The sequence below is a fragment of the Tasmannia lanceolata genome, unplaced genomic scaffold (assembly GCF_043159265.1).
Source record: "Tasmannia lanceolata isolate RefF3 unplaced genomic scaffold, GAP_Taslan_0.1 ptg000016l, whole genome shotgun sequence".
In the NCBI taxonomy this organism is placed as follows: domain Eukaryota; kingdom Viridiplantae; phylum Streptophyta; class Magnoliopsida; order Canellales; family Winteraceae; genus Tasmannia; species Tasmannia lanceolata.
In genome coordinates, this window is record NW_027518693.1 from 14,914,243 (window position 1) to 14,928,510 (window position 14,268).

The 14,268-nt window shown below is 38.9% G+C and overlaps 1 protein-coding gene and 2 long non-coding RNA genes across 4 annotated transcripts; 2 read left to right on the forward strand and 1 right to left on the reverse strand.

Moving 5' to 3' along the window:
• The first annotated feature begins 337 nt into the window (after positions 1–337).
• LOC143848352 (uncharacterized) lies at positions 338–779 on the forward strand. The gene is made up of 2 exons (XR_013235374.1): positions 338–398; positions 511–779. It is a non-coding gene; the product is annotated as an uncharacterized LOC143848352 (long non-coding RNA).
• A 7,195-nt stretch (positions 780–7,974) lies between these two features.
• Positions 7,975–10,554, forward strand: LOC143847917 (protein FAR1-RELATED SEQUENCE 5-like). The gene is made up of 2 exons (XM_077356702.1): positions 7,975–10,350; positions 10,459–10,554. Exons 1-2 carry the CDS (start codon positions 7,975–7,977, stop codon positions 10,552–10,554), a joined length of 2,472 nt encoding a protein of 823 aa, XP_077212817.1.
• A 1,573-nt stretch (positions 10,555–12,127) lies between these two features.
• LOC143847797 (uncharacterized) lies at positions 12,128–12,985 on the reverse strand. 2 transcript variants are annotated; one of them, XR_013235232.1, is made up of 4 exons: positions 12,820–12,985; positions 12,524–12,727; positions 12,309–12,431; positions 12,128–12,275 (listed from the first exon to the last, which is right to left on the reverse strand). It is a non-coding gene; the product is annotated as an uncharacterized LOC143847797 (long non-coding RNA). The 2 variants fall into 2 exon arrangements; XR_013235233.1 differs by having other exon boundaries at positions 12,524–12,736.
• Positions 12,986–14,268: the final 1,283 nt, after the last annotated feature.

Sequence of the window (14,268 nt, forward strand, 5' to 3'; positions counted from 1 at the left end):
AGTTCTTGACTAGAATACATCGATAGACTTCCATTTCCTTTTATTATTTGTTTCATTATCTATTGCAGTCCAGGTTGGACAATGGTCATAGTAACTCTCCACGTTGGACAATGGACATAGCAACTCGGTTGACATTTACTTATGATGCTTTATTTAGGATTGAATATGAAGTTAAATTATTTAGCTACTAAAATTTCTTAATAACATCTTGTGGACAAAAAAAAAATCATGTTTCTTTGGAAGTAACCTGACCAGCTGACAAAAATCATTTATGTTTCTTGAGCAGTAACAGGACCAACTGAATTTACAAGCTGCTGTACAGAATCTCAGTTGAGAATTGTGTGACATGAAAATCACCTTAATCTATTCGAAATCTTCTGGAAGAAGATAGAATCAAGGTAAAGAGATACTGATAAGGGTTTACTTTATATTTTCTTCTCTTTTACTTTCTACAAGTTCTTGGGTTTTATTAGTTGCAGGTTTTATATATGTGGTGTTTCTTCATTGCAGGTTTTATATATTCTGTGAAAAATTCTGTTCTGCCCTTCAAGAATAACACATCTCTGCATTAGAAATATTCCTTTTGAACTTGCACTACATTGACGATGGGCATACCTGCCTTTTGAACACTTGCATATTTAGAGAAGCAGAAAGAAATCAATAATTCAACACCTGCATAGTTTTTTTTTTCCTACTGTACATGGTATTTCAGAAAAGCATAAAAAAACCAGTTCATGTATCTGAGGATTATTTTAATGCATTGAGGGCGTCTATATTCTGAGGTTGATGTGGGTGATGCCATGGTCAAGATAGAAGCTGACTGGTTTAAATGATGTGTAGTTGATTCCAACTTTCCAAAATGTTGCTTAGATCGGTAAATTCTTGATGTGTAGATCTTTAAAGGCTATCAGAATCGATCCAAACCATAAAGGACCTGAGCTCATTCAATCAAGTAGAATTAATTTCTCTAAGTTCAAAGTAAATATGAACTGGACCTACACCTTTTATGTTCATTCTTGCACCTTGATAGAAGCTCAACACCTGGTTTAATACAGAAATATCATGGTAAATGTAATACAGTTCAATTCGATAATTATTTTACTAGGATCTGTAGCAGTTGTAACAGAATTCACTTGGATGTGGACGCTCTGATTTAGATAGAAGCTCGGTTTCTAGATAGAACTGACTATGTAATTGATTTAAGATCAGAATTTCAACAACAACATGGTAATAGGATTAACTAGTTTTGAATCAAATATGCAATGAGAGTTAAACAGCAAGCAAGGGGTGTAGTTTAGATCTAAAGTTATGCTCAGGTCTTACCAATTTGGTTAAATTATCTGCAAGTATTTTACAGATTGCAGATGATTTTACATTCAGATTTACAGAGAACTGGAACAACAGGACATAAGTGAACTCGAACAAAGAATTTAGGTTGCTTGCAATTTTTAAAAACTGAGTGGAGAATTTTTATCTCTTGGGTTCAACAGGTGAACTGGGAGTTCAGATTCATATAAGCTTAAAATCTTGTTTCGGATCTACAATGGAATTGATCTAACACCACAACACATTTCAAGATCTAAACAGTAGGTGTTGTTTCATGACTACGAACAATAAGAAAGAAATAGAAAAGTTCTGTTACATTCAGTTATGAGCTGCAACAGAATCAGGTATTAACTCTGATTTCAAAATTCAATGAGTAGAAGATTTTAAGATAAATGAGCAGTTCACAAATGATAGGACATTAGGAAAACAAGTAAATCTAGAAACATAATAAGAAGAACTTGCAAATGCTATTGGGGTGGGGATACAATATGTTATAAAAAAACAAAGAACCTGCAAATGCTTTGTTATCATCAAAACATGGGTTTCCGGAGTGCATTTGTTGAACCCTTGGGCTAACATTGTTGATTCAACTTAAGAAATATTTTCCTTTACAAACTTTTCCAGAAAATTCTTTCAATCAAAACAGGGCCTAAGTGTGGTATGGCATCGCTGATAATGAAAACAGATAACTCGCAATATGTATAAATGCTGCCCATAATAAACCATGAACCTGAAGCCAACCCATCTAAATCTGAAGCAGAGCCTCGGGTCTTGGAGGGTCAACCCAAAATCAACCCCCCGCTAAATCTCGCAACCCTAAGCCTACCCATCTAACCTGATTTTCTAAATCGGGTAAGTAGGGTTCGGGTTGGCCTGGGGCAAAAAAAAAATAAAAAATAAAAATAAAATAAAAAAATAAAATAATATATATATATATATATATATATATATATATATATATATATATATATGAGGAAAGTGAAGCTACACCGCCTGCTTAAAATACAATGGGCCCACATTCTTTTGGTGATCCAAAGAATTCATTTGATTGGCCCTCACATAGATAGGGTATCCACCAAAAATCAGCTCCATAGGATCATCCCAACCCTACGATTTGTGGAGGCAAAAATGAACGTGTAAAAACCTTCACAAATTTGTCCATTTTTGCCTACACAGTTTGAAGGGTTGGGATGATCCTATGGAGCTGATTTTTGGTGGACACCCTATCTATGTGAGGGCCAATCAAATGAATGGTTTGGATCACCAAAACAATGTGGGCCCATTGTATTTTAAGCAGGCGGTGTAGCTAAGTTAGCTACACCGGCGGTGTAGCTTCACTTTCCTCTATATATATATATATCAAATGAATGGTAGCTTCACTTTTCTCTATGAATAGTTTGGATCACCAAAACAATGTGGGCCCATTGTATTTTAAGCAGGCGGTGTAGCTAAGTTAGCTACACCGGCGGTGTAGCTTCATTTGATTGGCCCTCACATAGATAGGGTGTCCACCAAAAATCAGCTCCATGGGATCATCCCAACCCTTCAAACTGTGGAGGCAAAAATGGACAAATTTGTGAAGGTTTTTACACGTTCATTTTTGCCTCCACAAATCGTAGGGTTGGGATGATCCTATGGAGCTGATTTTTGGTGGACACCCTATCTATGTGAGAGCCAATCAAATGAATGGTTTGGATCACCAAAACAATGTGGGCCCATTGTATTTTAAGTCGGCGGTGTAGCTAAGTTAGCTACACCGGCGGTGTAGCTTCACTTTCCTCATATATATATATATATATATATATATATATATAGAGAGAGAGAGAGAGAGAGAGAACATTTCCTACACACTTGTGTAGGCAAGTTACCTTTGTGCAGAGAGAGAGAGAGAGAGAGAGAACATTTCCTACACACTTGTGTAGGTAAGTTACCTTTGTGCATATTAAAATACAATAGGGGCCCACATTGTTTGGGTGATCCAAACAATTCATTTGAATGGTCCTTACATAGATAGGGTGTCCACAAAAAATCAGATCCATAGGATCGTCCCAACCCTACGATTTGTGGAGGTAAAATGGACATGTATAAACCTTCATAAATTAGTCCATTTTTTGCCTCCATAGTTTGAATGGTTAGGATGATCCTATGGATCTGATTTTTTGTGGACACCCTATCTATGTGATGACCATTCAAATGAATTATTTGGATCACCCAAACAATGTAGGCCCCCACTGTATTTTAAGGTAGTGTGTAGGTAACTTACCTACACAAGTGTGTAGGAAATGTTCTCTCATATATATATATATATATATATATATATATATATATATATATATATAGAGAGAGAGAGAGAGAGAGAGAGAGAGAATAGAGTTCCTAAGGTGTCACCTCATATAGCTTATATGAGGTGGCGCTCACAAAACATAAGGGGCCCACATTTTTGGGGCGATTGAAACCACTCATTTGTGAGGGCCTATCATATGAATGCTTTGGATCATCCAAACAAAGTGGGCCCCTTATGTTGACCGCACCTAGGCTTTGGTGCGGTCGAGGGCTTAAACACATGGGTCCCACACTTTTTGTGGTGATCAAAACCATTCATTTGCAAGGCCCCATCATATATAGGGTGTGTACAAATAATCAGCTCCATTGGATCATCCTAACCCCTCCAAAAGTTGAGGGCAAAAATGGGCAGATTTGTGGCAAACGGTGTCTGTCCATTTTGCCCTCCATTTTTGGATGGGTTAGGATGATCCTATGGAGCTGATTTTTTGTACACACCCTATCTATGATGGGGCCATGCAAATGAATGCTTTGGACCATCCTAACAATGTGGGACCCATGTGTTTTGGGCCCTCGACCGCACCTAAGCTTGGTGCGGTCGAGCGCACAATCATTTTCCTCATATATATATATATATATATATATATATATATATATATATATATATATATATATATATATATATATATATATATATGTGTGTGTGTGTGTGTGTGTGTGTGTGTGTGTGTGTGTGTGTGTGTAGATAAGTTATCTACACACTAGCTTAAAATACAGTGGGGGCCACATTATTTGGGTGATCCAAACCATTCATTTTTAAGGCCCTCACATAGATAGGGTGTCCACAAAAAATCAGATCCATAGGATCATCCTAACCATTCGAACTGTGGAGACAAAAAATGGACTAATTTGTGAAGGTTTAAAGACATCCATTTTACCTCCACAAATCGTAGGGTTGGGATGATCCTATGGATCTGATTTTTTGTAGACACCCTATCTATGTGAGGGCCTTTAAAATGGATGGCTTGGATCACCCAAACAATGTGGGCCCCCACTGTATTTTAAGCTAGTGTGTAGAGAACTCTCTACACATGTGTAGGAACCGTTTTCTCATACATATATATATATATATATATATATATATGAGGAATAAGATTGTGCGGTCGACCGCACCAAGCTTAGGTGCGGTCAAGGGCCCCAAACTTATGTGGGCCCACATTGTTAGGATGATCCAAAGTATTCATTTGAAAGGCACTTACATAGATAGGGTGTGTATAAAAAATCAGCTCCATAGGATCATTATAAGCCATCCAAAAGTGGAAGGCAAAATGGACAGTCACAGTTTTCCACAAATCTGCAGATTTTTTGCCCCCACTTTTGGAGGGGTTAGGATGATCCAATGGAGATGATTTTTTGTACACAACCTATCTATGATGGAGCCTTGCAAATGAATGGTTTTGATAAGCACAAAAATGTGGGACCCATGTGTTTGGACCCTTGACCGCACCTAAGCTTAGGTGCGCTCGCTCGACCACACACTCATTTTCCTCTCTCTCTCTCTCTCTCTATATATATATATATATATATATATATATATATATATATATTATATATATATATATAGAGAGAGAGAGAGAGGAAAATTTGGGGCGCTTGAATGGTTATAACTCCTCCCATTAGTTCTTGTATGTGGGACCCAAACATTTAAACAAATGGGAGGCGTCATAACCACTTAAGCGCACCAACACTTTTCTCATATATATATATATATATATATATGAGAAAACGGTTCCTACACATATGTGTAGAGAGTTCTCTACACACTTGCTTAAAATACAGTGGGGGCCCTCATTGTTTGGGTGATCCAAGCCATCCATTTTAAAGGCCCTCACATAGATAGGGTGTCTACAAAAAATCAGATCCATAGGATCATCCCAACCCTACGATTTCTGGAGGTAAAATGGATGTCTTTAAACCTTCACAAATTAGTCCATTTTTTGCCTCCACAGTTCGAATGGTTAGGATGATCCTATGGATCTGATTTTTTGTAGACACCCTATCTATGTGAGGGCCTTTAAAATGGATGGCTTGGATCACCCAAACAATGTGGGCCCCCACTGTATTTTAAGCTAGTGTGTAGAGAACTCTCTACACATATGTGTAGGAACCGTTTTCTCATATATATATATATATATATATATATATATATATATATATATATGAGAAAAGTGTTGGTGCGCTTAAGTGGTTATGACGCCTCCCATTTGTTTAAATGTTTGGGTCCCACATACAAGAACTAATGGGAGGAGTTATAACCACTCAAGCGCACCAAATTTTCCTCTCTCTCTCTCTCTCTCTCTATATATATATATATGAGGAAAGTGTTGGTGAGCTTAAGCGCCCAATCACATTGGGGCCCACTTTGTTAGGATGATCCAAAGCATTCATTTGAAAGGCCCTTACATAGATGGGGTGTGTACCAAAAATCAGCTCCATAGGATCATCCTAACCCATCCATTTGTGGAGGTCAAAATGGACAGACATTATTTGTCCACAAATCTGCCCATTTTTGTCCTCCACAAATGGAGGGGTTAGGATGATCCTATGGAGCTGATTTTTGGTACACACCCTATCTATGATAGGGCCTTGCAAATGAATGGTTTGGATCACCACAGAAAATGTGGGACCCATGTGATTGGGGCGCTTAAGCTCACCATAAGTTTGGTGAGCTTAAGCTCACCAACACTTTCCTCTATATATATATATATATATATAGAGAGAGAGAGAGAGAGAGAGAGAGAGGAAAATGATTGTGCGTTCGACCGCACCAAGCTTTGGTGCGGTCGAGGGCCCAAAACTCATGTGGGCCCACATTGTTAGGATGGTCCAAAGCATTCATTTGCAAGGCCCCATCATAGATAGGGTGTGTAAAAAAATCAGCTCCATAGGATCATCCTAACCCATCCAAAAATGGAGGGCAAAATGGACAGACACCGTTTGCCACAAATCTGCCCATTTTTTCCCTCAACTTTTGGAGGGGTTAGGATGATCCAATGGAGCTGCTTTTTTGTACACACCCTATTTATGATGGGGCCTTGCAAATGAATGGTTTTGATCACCACAAAAAGTGTGGGACCCATGTGTTTAAGCCCTCGACCGCACCAAAGCTTAGGTGCGGTTAACCGCACAATCATTTTCCTCATATATATAATAGAGAAAAGTGATTATACTCGGCCGTGTAGATATGCTATCTACTCCTCCCTCTTTATATAACGCATATAAGCTAACAACCTTCGGATTCACTCATATTCAGCCGTCGGATGAGAAAAAAAATTTGAGAAAAGTAAACCCTCGTGAGAAAGAAGAACACAGAAGCTTGTTCTTCCCAACCACGAAGCTTCTCAACCACGCCCACCTTCGGATTTTTCCGCTCGCAGAGAAAGCTCACGCCCACCTTCATCTTCTTCCTCACGCAGAAGTACCAGGTACTTTTCCCCAAACCGAATTCCATTTTTTCTTTTTCTTTTTGGGGAAAACGAGTGAGTAGCTTTCGATTCTGCTGTTTCGAACCCATTCGAAACAGCAGAATCGAACCCTAACAACCCATTTCTTTTTTTCCCTTCTCAATTTACCCCACGATTTTGGGGTTTTAAAAAAACCCAAAATCGTGGGTCTCTTCTCACCCTAAACCCTTTTATTCCATTTTTCCTTTTTTTTTGGGGGGAAAACGAGTGGATAGCTTTCGATTCTGCTGTTTCGAACACATTCGAAACAGCAGAATCGAACCTTAACAACCCATTTATTTTTTCCCCTTCTCAATTTACCCCACGATTTTGGGGTTTTAAAAAAACCCAAAATCATTCTAGTGGGTTTTGATCGGTTGATTCTTTGAAGATAAATGGGTGGTGAGTGGAGCTGGTGAAGTGAAAAATAACCCATCTTGTTTAGGGACAGAGAATTAGCGAGAAAAAAGGGGTTTAGGGTGAGAAGAGACCCACGATTTTGGGTTTTTTTAAAACCCCAAAATCTTGAAGTAAATTGAGAATGAGAGAAAATCAATTAGGGTTCTTAGGGTTCGATTCTGCTGGTTCGAACCCATTCGAACCAGCAGAATCGAACCCATCAAAGAAGAAATTGCTGTTGTAAATTCTGCTGGTTAGGGTTCTCCACTTTTTTTACCCCGTTTTAATTGTTGTTGTTGTTGACTTCACTTTTATGTCAATTTTTTCTATTTATCGTTACCACAGTGTGCCATTTCTATTTTTTTCTTTGCATTTTATTTCTTAATTTATGATAATTGCAGATAGTGCTTGTGAGTTGTATATGATCACCTAACATCCCAATGGCCAATGCCCTTCGCAGGTAATGGATGATACTATGTCAAATGTTTGTGGGTTATCCATTGATGATGTTGATGCTAATAGGTTAATTATCGTTGATGATACGTTATCACAAGCTGTTGGTGGGTTAGTAAATGATGAAGTTGAGGGGAATGGATTTCTTTTGGTTGGTGAGGAGGAAAATCTTAATGAGGGTACGTTGGTTTGTGTTGATAACGAAGAGGGTTGCAGTGGTAGTTTGCAGACTCCTACTAAGGATAATGGTAGGAGCAACGTAGCTCATAAGCCGGTTGAAAAGCAGCAGTTTGATAGCGAGGCGGCTGCCTACGACTTTTACAATGTATATGGTTTGTCTACAGGGTTTGGGGTAAGGAAATGCAGGACCAGTAAGTCGAAGAAAACAGGGAAAGTGATATTTAGGAGGTTTGTTTGTGATAAAGAAGGAGAGAGATATTCTAAAGATAAGAGACTGGAGGGTAGGGAAGGGGAAGTGAAAAGGCGTCGTACTGTAAGAGAAGGGTGTAAAGCGAAGATGGATATTAAATTTAGAGATGGAATGTGGGAAGTTAGCGCTTTTGTGAAGGATCATTGTCATGATCTCACATCTCCACCTAAAAGACGCTTGCATCGCTCGCATAATAATTTCCATAAGAATGCCGCATGTAAGAATTTGGTAAACGTCCTCAATAAAAGTGGATTGGGTCCTAGTGGAATTGCAAGGACAATTAATATATCACGTGATGGATCAGGTAGTACTGTCACAACCAATCAGGTAGTGACCCATTTGAGATCAGAGAGGGCTAACAACATGGGACGAGAAGCTGTCGAAGTAGCCCTAAGATTCCAACAGAAACGATCAGAAGATCCAAACTTCCATTTCTGCATGGAGTTGGATATTTCAGGAAACTTGAGATCCATGTTTTGGGCAGACTCAAGGGCGAGGGATGCGTACCTTAGATTCAGTGATGTGATAGTATTTGATGTCACATATAAGACCAATCGGTATAAGATGCCATTTGCACCATTTACTGGTGTCAACCACCACCGGCAATCTACCCTTTTTGGTTGTGCCCTCTTAGCAGACGAGACGGAGGAGACATTTACTTGGTTGTTTAAGGAGTGGCTGAAATGCATGTGGGGGAAAGCTCCTAGTTGTATAATAACCGACATGGACGGGGCTATGCGAAATGCAATCAGGACAGTTTTTTCGAACACTCGTCATCGGTTTTGCTCGTGGCATATCAGTAAGCACCTAGTTGAGCATATTCCAGCCATGCGAGATTCGACTAGCGATTTCGCTAAGGATTACACTCATTGGTATTTCAGGAAAAACATAGGCGACAGTGAGACAGAATGGCAGAAATTGGTGGAGAAATACCCATTTGTTGAAAATAGTTGGTTAGCAAAAATGTGGGAGCTACGGAGTCATTGGCTGCCTGCCTATTTTAGAGACACGTTCACGGCAGGCATGACATCAAGCTCATGTAGCGAAAGCATGAATGCTTTCTTTGATGGTTTTGTAAACCAGGGCACTACTTTACAGGCGTTTGTTGAACAATATGATAATGCACTTCATGATCGGCGCGATAAAGAATCTCAAGCAGATTTCAAGTCTAAAAGTACAAGTGCTTTATTTATTTCTAGGAGCACTTTGGAATTACAAGCTGCAAAATGTTATACGAGTATTATGTTTAAATTATTCAAAGCAGAATTTGGGGATAGTAGCGACTGTTGGGATGAGTTGTTGGATAAGAATGGTAACGTGTCTGAATACCTTGTGGGATTGAGTAATGAAGAGAAGTGGAAATGGTGCAAGGTTGTATATGAAGAATCTGAAGCTGAATGTGTAAAGGCTACTTGTCAGTGTGCCAAGTTTGAGACCGAAGGCTACTTATGCAAACACATCCTGCGCATTATGAGGGAGAAACGTTTGCTTAGCATTCCGGAGCGATATATCTTAAATAGGTGGACGGTTATGGCAAGATATCACCAATCCCGGGGTGGGGTGGATGCAGACGAAGGAAATAATAAAGCCGTAACTCCTCTTGAGAGATGGCTCCTACTAGCAAAGTGCCACAGAGCACTGGATGTCATTCAGAATAATAAGAGGCTTATGAAGAAGGTGGACGAAACTTTAGATGCATGTTTGGCGGAATCCGAGCTAGAGAAGAGAGACAACGAAATTGTTGCAAATAGTTGCAGTCAAGTACAATCCAATTATGTGACTAACACCGCAGAGATATGTATTCGTGACCCCATACCTGTGAAAACGAAGGGTCGACCGAAGAAGGCTACCCGGTTTAAATCTAGTCTAGAGAAATCTAATTCCAAAACCAAGCAACGAAAGTGTGGAAATTGTGGACAAAGAGGCCATTATATTAGGACGTGCAAACAACCCAAGGTTTTGATTCTTGCTTGCTAGTCATTTAGATGTGTTTGGGAAATATATTTTTTTCTTATCATGTCACAGGGAGCTAATATATTTTTCATTTACTATTTTTTCTGATAGATGACTGCAGCGGAGGTTGAAGAGAAAGAAGAGGGAGTGGAAGAAGAAGGGGCTGACGAGGAAGAGGAAGAGGAAGAGGACCCGATGTCATACTGAAGAGTCATTTTAGTATGCTTTCTATAAGTATATAAGCCTCTTTGGTATTCACTTAATATGTTGCATTTATTTCTTGTATGTGCTATCTTTGTGAGTAGTATCATAAACTAACATGATCATTTAATGTTTCAGGAAATTTCGGAGTCTGCTGCTGAAGCTCTTATAAATCTTTCGCAAAGAGGGTGTTGATGATATCATAATACACAATGTTCATGGAATTCTCATATTTCTGTTCATAGATTTTACCTGTTTTCTTTTTATGCTAGTTTCTGGGTTTTGATCTCTTATGGATTTATGTCAGTGCGCAAGTTTTTACAGATGGGTGGTTAGGATTTTTAATCTGCTCGAGTTGGGTTCTTGTTGGGAATTTCAAGATTAATAAATAGTTAGTCATGTACAAGGATTAGATAAAGCCCGTTTAGGTCCTATTCTCGGTTTCCTAGCATTATTCTTTCTATCATCCAGTTTTAATCTCAGCTGTTTCGATGAGACCCAGACAGAAAGTTGGCTGAATGCACTGAGAACCTTGAGACCTTTGTGTGTATTGTGTACACAGATTTGTTCAAATGATGAGATTACCCTATGGATCAATAGGTCCCATCTTTGGTTCGTCAGAACCGTCTACTTAAATAGGGACTGCTTGAACCCATTGTGATTCCAAAAGCAAGGAATCATCCAGCAGTGACAAATTTTTATCAGAGATTATCCCTTTGTAGGCCCCACCTTGCCCAATCCTAAGCCCTTGATCCCTCTTAAGTCTAGTTTATTGTTCTGTCATAAAAAGCTAAACCGTTGATTTTTGTTATTGTTCTGTCAAGAGAAACTAAACCGTTGATTTTTGTAGGCATTAGATGGGACCGAAATCACATGGGTTGCCTCCTAATGTTCTACAAGATCAATGATTTCGATTGAGGACCTAAAAATCTTTTGGAAATTTTGCCCCCCATTCATTGACAAGCCCAAGTCTCGACCACTCATCTGTGTTAAGCTTTTAAACACAGATGAGGTTGTGCCCTAAAAATTCATATGTTGATCCGTAAATAGGTTGTGCCCGAAAAAGTATTTCCTTAGGTTGATCCCAACCCTCTGATCTATAAAGGGTTAGTATCAAACCTCTAACAAGATCAAAATATCAGACATATTTTTATCAAAAATCTAATTCCAAAAAATTTAGAGAATCTTTTGGATTTATAGTCTTGATAGGGCTTGATTTGGATAACCTATGTGCACATATGTACATTTTCATTTGAGGCCTGTATCTCATAAACAACCAAGCGCTTTCAGCCCAGATGCCATCCTCCATAAGCTGACTGATGGGGGTAGTAGTTGGGATCGAGTTTATTAGTGTATCATCAAAAGTTCTTTGGTTTAGCACTCCCGATGGATGCCAAGGTTGGCCCCAGAAATCAATCCCTCTAAGTTTAATGGACAGGATTTGGGCACTCTTTCTTCATTGTGAATTTTTTGTCAGTGTTGAAGTATAAATGATTAAATAAGACCAACTCTAACAGCTTAAGCTTTTGTACAATAACAGTAACTACTAGTTACTTTTTCAATAAAGTCACTACTAAAATAAAATTATGTACATAGTCAAGAGCGGATTCTCAGTCACTCACTGCTAGTTACTTTTTCAATAAAGATAACAGAAGTCCTACAACCACTACTACTTTAAGAACACACCCCACACTCTCAAAACCTCCCCTTACATCTTGCAACACCTCCTTCATTTGCTCTATCTCATTCTCTAAGACCACCTTCATTTGCTCTATCTCATTCTCCAAACTTTGGAGACGGGTATTTTCACTGAGAGCCTCCCGTTCACTGCCTTCTAACTGGTATGCCCAACGAAAATATTTGCACTTCCTCCTACTGCCACCCTGCAAATTCTATTAAAGGTTACAATTTTCCAAATGAAAAGAAAAAATATGCAACCGACATCTAAAAGGAAATTGACTGAGTGTTTACTTACGCTGTATCCAGCACATGTATAAAATACGCGATATTTGTTATTGTCCGTCTCGCTTATCTTCAGTGCAGCTTTCTTTTGACATTCGCAGTTCCTGCGTATGACTCTAACCTCATCACCTTCCATAGGCTCAATCTCAGAACCAAATTCAGTGCCTTCTAACTGGTAGGCCCAACGAAAATATTTGCATTTCCTCCTGCTGCCATCCTGGAAATTCTGCTAAACGTTAGAATTTTGCAAAAGAAAAGAGAAAGTATGCTACCGACATCTCAAAGGCAATTTACTGAGTGTTTACTTACACTGTATCCAGCACATGTATAAAATACGCGATATTTGTTATTGTCCGTCTCGCTTATCTTCAGTGCAGCTTTCTTTTGACATTCACAGTTCCTGAATTTTGACTCTAACCTCACGTGTACTACTATTACTGTTGGATGAGGAAGCCATGCCTTAATCTCCTCTCAATGAAAAATGATAAATATCACATTACCTGCGAAGGGCATTGGCCATTGGGATGTTAGGTGATCATATACAACTCACAAGCACTATCTGCAATTATCATAAATTAAGAAATAAAATGCAAAGAAAAAAATAGAAATGGCACACTGTGGTAACGATAAATAGAAAAAATTGACATAAAAGTGAAGTCAACAACAACAACAATTAAAACGGGGTAAAAAAAGTGGAGAACCCTAACCAGCAGAATTTACAACAGCAATTTCTTCTTTGATGGGTTCGATTCTGCTGGTTCGAATGGGTTCGAACCAGCAGAATCAAACCCTAAGAACCCTAATTGATTTTCTCTCCTTCTCAATTTACTTCAAGATTTTGGGGTTTTAAAAAAACCCAAAATCGCGGGTCTCTTCTCACCCTAAACCCTTTTTTTCTCGCTAATTCTCTGTCCCTAAACAAGATGGGTTATTTTTCACTTCACCAGCTCCACTCACCACCCATTTATCTTCAAAGAATCAACCGATCAAAACCCACTAGAATGATTTTGGGTTTTTTTAAAACCCCAAAATCGTGGGGTAAATTGAGAAGGGGAAAAAATAAATGGGTTGTTAAGGTTCGATTCTGCTGTTTCGAATGGGTTCGAAACAGCAGAATCGAAAGCTATCCACTCGTTTTCCCCCAAAAAAAAAGGAAAAATGGAATAAAAGGGTTTAGGGTGAGAAGAGACCCACGATTTTGGGTTTTTTTAAAACCCCAAAATCGTGGGGTAAATTGAGAAGGGAAAAAAAGAAATGGGTTGTTAGGGTTCGATTCTGCTGTTTCGAATGGGTTCGAAACAGCAGAATCGAAAGCTACTCACTCGTTTTCCCCAAAAAAAAAAAAGAAAAAATGGAATTCGGTTTGGGGAAAAGTACCTGGTACTTCTGCGTGAGGAAGAAGATGAAGGTGGGCGTGAGCTTTCTCTGCGAGCGGAAAAATCCGAAGGTGGGCGTGGTTGAGAAGCTTCGTGGTTGGGAAGAACAAGCTTCTGTGTTCTTCTTTCTCACGAGGGTTTACTTTTCTCAAAAAATTTTTCTCATCCGACGGCTGAAAATGAGTGAATCCGAAGGTTGTTAGCTTATATGCGTTATATAAAGAGGGAGGAGTAGATAGCATATCTACACAGCCGAGTATAATCACTTTTCTCATATATATATATATATATATATATAGAGGAAAAGGAGTGTTGGTGCGCTTAAGTGGTTCTGACGCCTCCCATTTAAACAAATGGGAGGCGTCATAACCACTTAAGCGCA